The sequence below is a fragment of the Nicotiana sylvestris genome, chromosome 10 (genome assembly GCF_000393655.2).
Source record: "Nicotiana sylvestris chromosome 10, ASM39365v2, whole genome shotgun sequence".
Classification (NCBI taxonomy): domain Eukaryota; kingdom Viridiplantae; phylum Streptophyta; class Magnoliopsida; order Solanales; family Solanaceae; genus Nicotiana; species Nicotiana sylvestris.
In genome coordinates, this window is record NC_091066.1 from 101,657,082 (window position 1) to 101,668,460 (window position 11,379).

At 37.9% G+C, this 11,379-nt stretch overlaps 1 protein-coding gene across 1 annotated transcript; it reads right to left on the minus strand.

The window, feature by feature from the left end:
* Window positions 1-318: 318 nt before the first annotated feature.
* Window positions 319-1,170, minus strand: LOC138879758 (uncharacterized). Its single transcript, XM_070159389.1, has 2 exons — window positions 586-1,170; window positions 319-492 (listed from the first exon to the last, which is right to left on the minus strand). The coding sequence occupies exons 1-2, from the start codon at window positions 1,168-1,170 to the stop codon at window positions 319-321; spliced, it is 759 nt and encodes a 252-aa protein (XP_070015490.1).
* Window positions 1,171-11,379: the final 10,209 nt, after the last annotated feature.

Here is an 11,379-nt window from a genome sequence, read left to right on the forward strand (position 1 = left end):
TACCACGACCTATCGACTGCTGAAAACCTCGTACTAGAAGTCGAACTAATTAGGAAGAACCAGACACAGATCCAGTTAGCTGAGCCATACCACCACCTCCTCTATTAGGACAATCCCGCATCATATGGCCAGGCTATCTGCAAGAATAGCACGCATCAGAACTTGACGGCACAGTCCAAAGTAGGACTTGTCGCACTGATCACAACGTGATGTTGGGGGTCTCGGCTAACTAGTATCCATGTCATATTGTGAGCCTGATGCCCGCGAACTCTGACCTTGACTAGAATAGGTAAATCAATCATATCGAGGCCTTTAAAACTATAGAGGAGCACTATCTACTGGTGGTGCCGAACTCCTCGAAGACTGGGGCTTAACACTGCCTCTAAAGTCTTTAGAATACCCTGAAAATCTCGCCCTCTTATGCTGACCCCTATCCTGCTCCCTATCTGCTCTTTGCTGCCGCTTACGATCCTCTAGGGCCTTGGAATAAGCCTGAATACGGGAAATATCCATGCCCTCAACCAAGGATATTGTCGTGCACTCATTTATTAGATGTGGTCCTAACCCGTTCACGAACAAATGCACCCTATCGCTCATCTCGGCCACCATATGGAGAGCATACCTTGCTAAAGAATCAAACTGCATATTATACTCTCGCATATTCATATTACCTTGTCGAATGTTCAAGAACTTATCAGCTCTAGCTCGTCGTATCTCAACTGGCAAATAGTGATGAAGAAAGGCCTCAGAAAATTCCTTCCACACAGTTGGAGGAGCGTTCAGACCCCTAGATCTCTCGCAACTATCATACCAGAAAACTGCTAAATCTCGTAACCGATAAGAAGCCAACTCTACTGCCTCTGTATCACTAGCATGCATAACCCGCAATGTACGATGAACCTGATCAATAAAAGTGTGTGGGTACTCCTTGGGGTCTGATCCGGTAAACACTGGAGGGTCTAGATTAATAAAATCACAAACTCTCATACTAACTGGTTTATCAATAGCATCGGTATTCTGCCTCTGAGCCTGAGAAGCTACCAAGCTAGTCAACAACTGCACCACACTCCGCATATCCTGATCTGTAGTGCTAGACGGAGGAACTGGTGGTGTTGGGTGCCTCCTAATATCCTCTGGAGGAGACGGAGTAGATGAGGTATGAGACGGCATCTCACTTTGAGCCTCACTTTGGCCTGCTCTGGCTTGGGGCACCTGACTGGTACCCTCTCTCGCAGTTGTATCAAGCCGTCTACTAATCGTTTGCTTCCTAGTCAAAGGCATCGCTAAAAGAAAACAAGGTGAATATTAGAGACAAACACGTACGACTCAACTCTATGCACGATCTAGATTCAGGAAGAAGGTAACAACCCTAGATGTCATGTAGCCTCCTGATTATAAATGTGGCGTGCTACACATCTATCATCAAGACTCTACTAGACACGGCTTATAGAGAACCCTTAGGACAGACATGCTCTGATACCAAGTTTGTCACGACCCAAACTGAAGGGTCATGACTAGCACTCAGGCCATATTTGTCGAGCACCAACGTACATTTTATCTAACCTTCCTTATTATCTTTAAGGGACAACGAGATCAATATAAATGGTAGACATAGATCATGAACAACCAACAATGAAAGATAATGGCATGAATATACATAACATAGGATGATCAGACAGTTAATAAACTATATATAAGGTACGAGCTACCACGCTGCCATGAAAGACTATACAATAAAAATCAGCCAACAAGGCATACCAAACTATACATGAGTCGACACCTGTCTATGAGCCTCTAAAGGAACATAAGTGTTGCAACATTGTCGGAACACGGCCCCGACATACCCATATTGTCTATAACAAAAATGCATACCAAGGCCAATGCAAGTCAGAGAATGGATCTCGGTAATAACCGCTGAACTGGGTAGCCTACTATGGTTGGGGAGTTGTGGCTACTCGTCTATTAGGACATGTATCACGACATGCAACGTCCACAAATAAAAAGGACGTCAGTATGAATAAAGTACTGAGTATGCAAGGCAGGAAATCATAAGTATAAATAGCAATGTAAATAGGGACTGAGAATATACAACGTATAATATCTGGGTACCTCTGAGGGCTACTAACATGAAATGCATGATATAGACATTTATATACATAAACTTTTAAAACATACGCCTTTGTGAGCATCATCATCATCATATCGTACCCGGCCGTAATAGGCTCGGTATAAATGTACCTGGCCATCAAAAGGCTCGGTAGAATCGTACTTGACCACGTGGAGCTCGGTAAAAACCCAACTGATCAGTGGTTGCAAAATAGGTGTCGTACCCGGCCGTCTCTAGCGCAAATCAGTAGAGTAATATATATATATATATATATATATATATATATATATATATATATATATATATATATATATATATATAATGCATGCTGGACTCATTGGAATAATATTCTGAACCTTTTAAAGTGACGTAAGATCGGTATCCTCTGTACATGTTATTAGGACTAACACTTCATCATGAATCTTATAAGAATAAGGAAGTACCAACAACATTGCTAACATAAGAATAAGAGAAGCAACATCAACATCAATCGCTCCATAAGAAGGGAAACAATGTAAGTACTGCTAGCTTCTAAGAGTAGAGTATCTTTGGAAGCTCATTCATCACATTATATACAATCAGAATCGTGCCAAAGAAGGAAAGGGATAGCCTCACATACCTTATATATATTGCCCAACCTAAATCTATGCGAATGTCATGGCTCCTTAGTCTACAATAGGAGAAATGACAGTGTCGTTACTGTTTAAGCATCGTAACAATTATGTATCGACCGCAACCTATTTTACGATGAAACGGACATCACCTCCCCTATTTATATGACTTCCCACAAATCAAAACAATCACCAAACAGCCAAAAATAAGAATCATATTGAGCCTCTCAAAACAGTCCACCAACCAACAACATTACTCCCAAGCCTTTCGATATATATTTTACACGTTCTAGCTTCAATGACTTAGCCGCAGCTTGGATAATCTTAAATACATGTAGAGTAAGAGGTTCCTTACCTTTAATCAAAAATAACAACTCCAATTTGACCTTAATTGTCCACGACATATCCCTCCAATGCTGCCACAAGAACAAGGAAGCGAAACTAGCAATCAATTAGGGTTTTTCGGCACTAGAATCACTTTAGAAGACTTGAAATCACCTAGGGTTGATATTAAAAACACGAGGGAGTATGTACTGAACATAAACCACTTAAAACAACCTCCCAAACAAGCTGGAACAACACAAAAATGAGCAACAACAAGAAGAATAAGAAACTTACTAGCGCCACGAGATTCCCGATACTTGATTTGTATTGTTTGCCCTTTGTTTGGGTCTTGGATCATGAGAGAAACTTGAGAGAATGTTTTTAGGGCTATAAGGTCTGGATACACTGAAAAATAATGACTTAAAACGGGTTTGAGGCATCTTATATATACCCATATGTCTTAAACCACCAATGTGGGCCCCACAGAGAGCTGTTTGGCGCAATCTTGCAAAAATGCGAATGTCTCTCTACTCCAAGATCATATTGATAAACGTTTTAGTGTGTTTGAAACAAGACTCATAGATATTCAATTTTGTGGGTATATCACCTCGTAATTCCAGGTAAATTGGGAGAAAAACTTAGTAATATTTGATCTAAAGTTTATGTAAAACTATGAACCTAAGTTGCGACAACTTTTGTCGACTTTTGTTTCATAACTCGTTTGACTTCAAGACTTATGATACGGCTATTATATGATTCAAATACCTTAAAGCACGATCTTTTGAGTATATTAAGCACCTCTAGGTTTACCCAAAAATATGGGTTACAACATCCTTGATTCGTTTAACTTCTAATACTTTTTAACCACTCTTATACACCCTTGTATCATTTAAGACCAATAGGATTAACTTATTATCATCTTAAAGATAATATCTTCATGTATTTACATCGAATACCTTATGGCATGAACTAACATACGTGAATATGGGTTGTAATAATCTAACCCCGATCAAAATATCCACTTCTGATCAAACTTCTCAAAAACCTTCAAATTTCTAAGTTTCGCCAAATGACCCCAAAATGACCTATGAACCTCCGAATCCACTTTCGGACGTGCGCCCAATACTAGAATAACAATATGGAGCTATTCCCAAACTCGGAATTCCAAATGAACATCCATAACATTGAAATGCACTTCAACTCAAATTTATAAATTTTTTCCAAAATGCCAACTTCCACAATAGGCGCCAAAACGCTCTCGGATCATCCAAAACCCAATCCCGACAAACGCCCAAGTCAAAAATCATCATGTCAACCTGTTGTAACATTTGAATTCCGATTCTGAGGTCGTTTACCAAAAAACCTAACCTTAGTCAATTCTTCTAACTTAAAGCTTCTGAAATGAGAATTTTCTTTCCAAATCAACTCTAAACTTCTGAAATTCCAATTCCAACCACGCGTACAAGTCAAAATACCTAAAGTGAAGCTACTCATGGCCTCAAACAGCTGAACGACGTGCTAGAGCTCAAAACGATCGGTCGGGTCGTTACAATGACTCTAATAGAAAAGAAGCCACGTGAAGCGCACGCTTCCCAGAAGATTTAGAAGACTAAGAGAGAAGAAAGGTTTTGAATAGTTTATATACAGTTCACACAATATCAAAGTGGTAAAAAACAACATTTAGCATATTAGGCTCAAACACGTAAAAAAATCATATAATAAATAAAAGTCAAGTACAACAGTTATTGTAAGCTCGAATTCTTTACCATGAACCAGAGATTCTGGGTTCGTTCTCCAGCAGAGTCGCTAGAGCTGTCACAACTCCTTTTTCCTGAGGAATAGGGAGTTTTGCCAATTAAAGTGACATTAAACGAAATGAGATTATTTATATAATTTAGAGTCGCCACTTGGAATAATTTATGGTATCCCAAGTCATCGATTTATTTTAAATCCCTAATCAAGAAAATTTGACTTTGTTTTAAAGTTCGCGAAACCAGAAGACTAGGTAAGGAATTCTTTTAACTCGGGAGAATGTGTGAGGCACTCCCGAGTTCTATGGTTTTAGCACAGTTGCTCAACTATTAATAATTGACCTAATTATCTAACTTAATGCATGTTCAAAATCTATTGTGTATTTTTAACTTGGCAGAATACATCGGCAGGCCATTAAACTTGTCCTCACTTTTTACTTTAACACTTCATTTTAGTTCTGTTCTATTTGAGCACTCCAACTACATCTCAAATGTGTCATTTAGACACAAAATTTATAGGCGTCCAAACATAATAGATGCGTGGAATTCACATGCCAATGTAACCAATAAGATGGAGACACATGAGTTTATTAAAAATTAAAGAAAGACTTTTAAGAAAATAAAAAGAATAAAAGAAAAAAAAGAAACCCAACCCACCCCTCCCCTCCATCATCTTCCCAAACGACCCTGACCCCTCTTCCTTTCCATCTTCTTCATCAAAACTAAAGAACAAAGTACTTCCATAACCATGGCTTGGCTCAATTCTAGGCCAAATTGCCGGAAAATGGAGTTTCAGGGTTCCAAATCGAACAAGAATGAAATGCGCTGGGTCGTTTGAAAATTAGGGTTCGAAGTTGGCTGGGTGTTCGAGATTTTGGTTGTAAACGATGATACAAGGTGAAGTCTGAAGATTTGAGCTCGATTTGAACTGATTTTCTAGGGTTTTGGGTTTGAAACTTGAACTGATTTTTCGACGAAGAAGACGAACTTAGGTCTTCTGATTTTGCGGTTATTTGTTCAAATTGATCACTAGGGCTTGGTATTAATGTTGATTACAATTCTCATTTCAAGTTTTAAATCGTTTGGTAAAGATTTGGCTGATATTGGTTTATTTTGAGTCTGTTGAAGCACGATGAAACACTTCGAGTTCTTCAGTCGACAAACTTAGAAGAAGTTGCAATTCTGGGTTCAAAATTTGGTAGGATTTGGTAGTAATCCTGGGAACAAATCTGAAAATTTAAAAAGAGAAGTTCACCGGAAAAAATTTCTGACATAAACTATTCATTTACCGGTAATAAATATGTGGTATTTGTTTTTTTGATGATTTCACGCGCTTGAAAAATATGAGAAACACTTGCCTTGCCATGTCAGCATTTTGTGTCTAAATGACACAGTAAAGGCCTAGTTAAAGTATTCAAGTGAAACATACTTAAGATAGAGTGTCTAAGTGAAAAGTGAGGACAAGTTTAATGGCCTGCGATGTATTCTGCCTTTTAACTTTCTAACCGCTTTATGTTATTCAACCGCTTTTAGTGTTATGGAATTTATTTGAACGAGTCACGATGTCGTGCACCCGTTGTTTTTGTACATATTGCGAATCGCATCACGTGAAATGCACCCACGATTTATAACATGTTTATTTTATTGTTATTTGAAGTGATGGTCGAGTCATGTGAAATGCACACTCGAATTGGGGTTATGTATCATGACTATGCTATGGGAACCGTACCCATAGTCACGATGATTTATTATTACAACGACAACGACCCAGTATAATCCCACAAGTACAATGATTTATTATTAATCGCGCCTAAAAGGAAATTAGCGATGTTTATGAAGTAATTACTTTCCTAAACTTTTAGAAATTACTGTGAAAGTCTATGGATTTATGAAATCTATTTGTGATTAGAATTATAGGAACAAGAATCTTAAAGAATATATAAAGACTAATCGTAATAGTTGAAGCGCACAGAAATGATAACATGATCCAATTAGACATGGATTCGAATTAGATCCTTAAGTGATAGTAAGAAACTACGTCCAACAAGCTTGAATATTTCCTCTTAATTAACTGATTCACATATGGATTGCAACATGAATAAATAATATAAAGAGCTGCGTTTGGTTAAGGAACTATACCGGACCTACCACAGGTCCAGTAAAGTAAGAATGGGCCAATTAAAGCCCAAAAACACAGCCCTTAGAGTGGTCAATCTTTCAGTGGACCAACTTATATGGGCCTCAAAACTGTTGGGCCATATAGCTGTAGAGTCCAGTGGACTCCAAATCCATACACAGGCTCAAGTTGAAATTCAGGGGTTGAAAAATCAAAATACGTTTCAACCACAAATCTTAATAAAATAATTGAACTACTTATATGAGTGAATGAGCCATCACCTTTATGTAAGGGAACTTTAACAAATAGATGCTAAATTCAAACAACGCAACCAAATCCTACTTAATAACTCCAATGAGACATGCTTACAGAATTAGGAGTTAATAGAGGGAGGAACTCAAACTAGTTTGATGATTAAACATACTGAATCTCAAAATCAGGCAGAAAACGACCAACTCAAATGTTATTCATGATTCAGTAAAGCAGTGAAGGCGTATGAACATAACTATTAGCTGGTAAACAACCGGTAATTGACCAAATAAAGGTCACAATTGAAGACTAAGGTTCAGCAAGAACAGAAGAAAGCAAATCAACAGCTAACTCAATCCTTCAGATTCCCAGAGAGTGTGTAGCAGACGGGTAGCTGTTTTAAAGATCTTTGCAATCCCTTTTTTTGTTTCGTTTTTGTATTGGAGCTTTCAAACTCTTCAGTTGCAAAAAAAAAAAAAAAATTGCTTTCTGTTTCTTTACGCGAGGGGTGCGTGTATGTTTTGCTGATGAATCCTTAACTGGGAGAGGTGAGAGATGAGTGAGATGAGAGATGGGAGGTTTTTGAAGGCGGCTAGGGTTCTGTAAAGGGGGGGGGGGGATCCGTTTTCTCTAAGGGGATTTGGGGGAGATGAGTGTTTTAATGAGTGAGGGGAAGGGAACTACATCATTCTGGTGCTGAATGGTATCGTTTGGGAGCTGAAAGGGGATTAGGTCGGGTATGGCTTTGGACTAGGGGAGGATGTTTGGCAATTGGGCCGTTGAAATTCTGGGCTCAATAAGCAGACCTATTTTCCTTTGCAAGATTAACCCAATTCAAAAAAAACTATTAAATCCTCCTCTTATTTTTTTAAATTTAGCCACTTAATTTAATACTCCAATTTTGAAACCAATCTTTGCAAAATCAAACCAATTATTCATTTTAAAATTACCAAAAAAATAATTAACTATATTAAAAGTAATTAATTAAGACTAAGAATGCAACAAAGATGCCAAAAATAACTAATGTATATTTTTTGTGACTTTATTTTAACCATGCTTTTAACCTATGATTAATTCCTAAATGCAATTAACACACAAAATGAAAGATAAAATATTTTGATGATTTTTATGATTTAAAACAATTCTAAATATACATGAATCGTGCAAAAAATAAAAGAAAAACTTGTAAAATTCCCTTAAAATAATTAAAATTTATTTTTGGACTATTTTTAGGAGTAATTTTCCATGTAGGGCAAAAATTAGGCGTTATCAACACACATAAAATACGTAACAAATAGACCAACAATTCTCAATCCCTTAAGTCAAGATTAACCACGATACTTACCTCACTTCGCAACCAAATCAATGCTCAATTGTAACTTTTTCTCTAGAATTAGCATCCATTCCAATAAAATCTAACAAAATATAGTCCAAATAATTCAAAATAAGCTTTAGAAGTTGGTATAAGATCAACATTGATGGTGCCTTTAGGAGCAATTGTCTTCAAGGAGGAATTAGCGAAGCCATACGTGACAACAAAGGTCAATGGAGAATGAGTTATATCAAAAAAATACGAGAATGAGTTATATCAAAAAAATACATGCAACAGCACCAATCCAAGCGGAACTACAAGCATTACAGCATGCACTTCAACTAATTATCAGGGAAAAAATCCTTCCAGTTGAAGTAGAAACAGATGCCACAGAGGTCATACATTTTTTTCGCGATGATTATCCAACTTACAATGATTTAATCTATGAATGCATGTGGTAATGGAGAAGCCAACGCTACAAGGGGAGATCACAATGAAGCATAGCTTCCGCGAGGGGAACATGGTAGCACATCTTTAGGCAAAAGCAGCTCTTATGCAAACTAGCTATAATAAGTTATGCTCCGTTGTTTTACCACCTGAATTTGTAATAGATGCCTATCACAAAGATCAGGATGGTTTTATCTATGTAAGGAAATGTTCAACTAAAATGTGTTGTAATATGGCTTGTTTAGGTAATGACAATTCCTTAGAAGGCATAACTTTAGCCCATCGTGGCATGTGTAACAACAACAGTGCAACGTGTCACGTACCCTAGTTATTATTAATATAAGTACCTTTTATGTTTTAAAAAAACTACCCACGAGTGAAAAAGATTCAATGTTTAATATTTTTGAAAAAAAGTCAACAAAAGTCAATCGCAGGCCCGCTTGGTCAAAACCCGAGATTCGGACCAAAACCTAATTACCCATTCACCCCCGAGCCCGGTTGTGTAATTATTTTTGTAATCCGATCTCAATTGGAGGTCTAAATCTCAATTTCTCAAAATCTCCAATTTCTACCAAATCCCTAATTTCTACCATAAAAAGCATAGATTAAAGGTTAAAATCGTTGGGTGTTTATAAAATGTAAGGAAACAAGTTAAAATATACTAACCTATGAAGTTGGGATGAAACCTCTTCAAAATCACTCTAGTCCGAGCTCGAACTTGAAAACGGTGAAAAATGGGATAATTTCCGATTCTTAGAAGCTTTAAAGACTAGGCGTTAGGTGTTCATCGTGTTCGTAAGATACCTGACGCGATCGTGAATCATTATGGCCTAACTGCCCTTCGCGTTCGTGAGATGCTATACGCATCCGCGATAGCCTGTCCCTGCTGGCCTTTGCGTTCGTGAGCCTAGGCTCACGCTCGCGTAAAGCAACTGACCAGCTCCCCTAGGTCCCTCCCTAACACTTTGTGAGAGGAAGGTCACGTTCGCGAAGGGTAAACTCCCCCTACTACTTTATTTTTACAACCAGCTCCTCATGTTCACGATGAATGAATTCCTCCCTCGCCCAGATTCCCTTACGCAATCACAAGAGTACCTTCACAACCGCGAAGCACAAAACCTCAGACACCAGCAACAGCTGAACCAACAGATTCCTAAAGTCCAAAAATGATGTGTAGCCTATTCGAAACTCACTCGAGCCCATTGGGCTCCAAAACAAACATGCACACATGTGTAATAGCATCATACAAACTCGCTTGTGCGATCAAAACAAAAAATAACACCTAGAACTACGAATCAGACATCAAAATGGATGAAATTTTCAAAGAAACTCAAGAATTTTAAGTCTGAATCCAACCAAATCAACTCCATTTTGCACCAAAATTTGCAAACAAATCTTAAATAGTAAAATATCTTAACCAAAATCCGAACTCGCTAGCCATAAAGTCAACCTACGGTTAAACTTCGGAAATCTTTAAACCTTCAAATTACTAGTCCTCAACAAATCATGTCAAATCAATTTAGGGACTTTCAAATTTATTGTTGGGTATACGCCCAAGTCTAAACTCACGATACGGACCGACCGGAATCTTAAAAATACCGATCTGGTCGTCTACACAAAAATGTTGACCGCAATTAACTCAAATTATTTTTAAAGCTACAATTCATATTTCCTTCAATTTTTCATATAAAAACTTTCCGAAAAAAGACACGAATTATGTACGCAAATTGAGAAATACTAAACGGAGTTAATCGAGGTCTCGAAATTCTAAACGGAGCTAATCGAGACTCCATCTCCTGTTCCATTCGGGCTTGTTCACCATCTCAATTATCATCCTTTCTTCCCGATCCCCCTGCATTATGCTACCATAAGAGAAAATTAAAAGTCAGTTTCAAGGATTGCACAAATATAAACACATAGAACAGTTAGTTCACGTATTCAGACAAGCATGTTTCCCTGAGATACGTAAGGACCTCTGTTTGTTAGATGTAGGCCTATATCGCGAGCGTTTGACAAACATTCAGATTTTGACACATTCAGATCCGAAGCAAGCGTTAATATCATTGATAGGATATGCGGGTTACAATAAGGCTTCATCATTGATACAAGATGGGGAAAATTGTTAACATGTTTCTCAAAAGTTTACAAAAGATTGCATCGGCTTATAGATCCGGCCGTAGGGAATGAAAAAATATATGAAAGGGAAATTAACTAGCAACTAAATAATCATCCCATAGTCTCCTCCCAAGCTTTCTTCTTCCGGTTCTTCCTCGGGGTCCTCTTCAAGCTCATGTTCTTCCTCATCATTGTTGTATTTTGATTACTTCTTTGGATGCTCTTCTGCATCAATTTCTGACTCGATTTATATGTATTCAATCACTTGGTTATCATCATCTGGAGGTGGCAGCATGTGGTCAACCAATCCAGGAACTACTTGTCAATGCATGAAGGCGATGACAAGA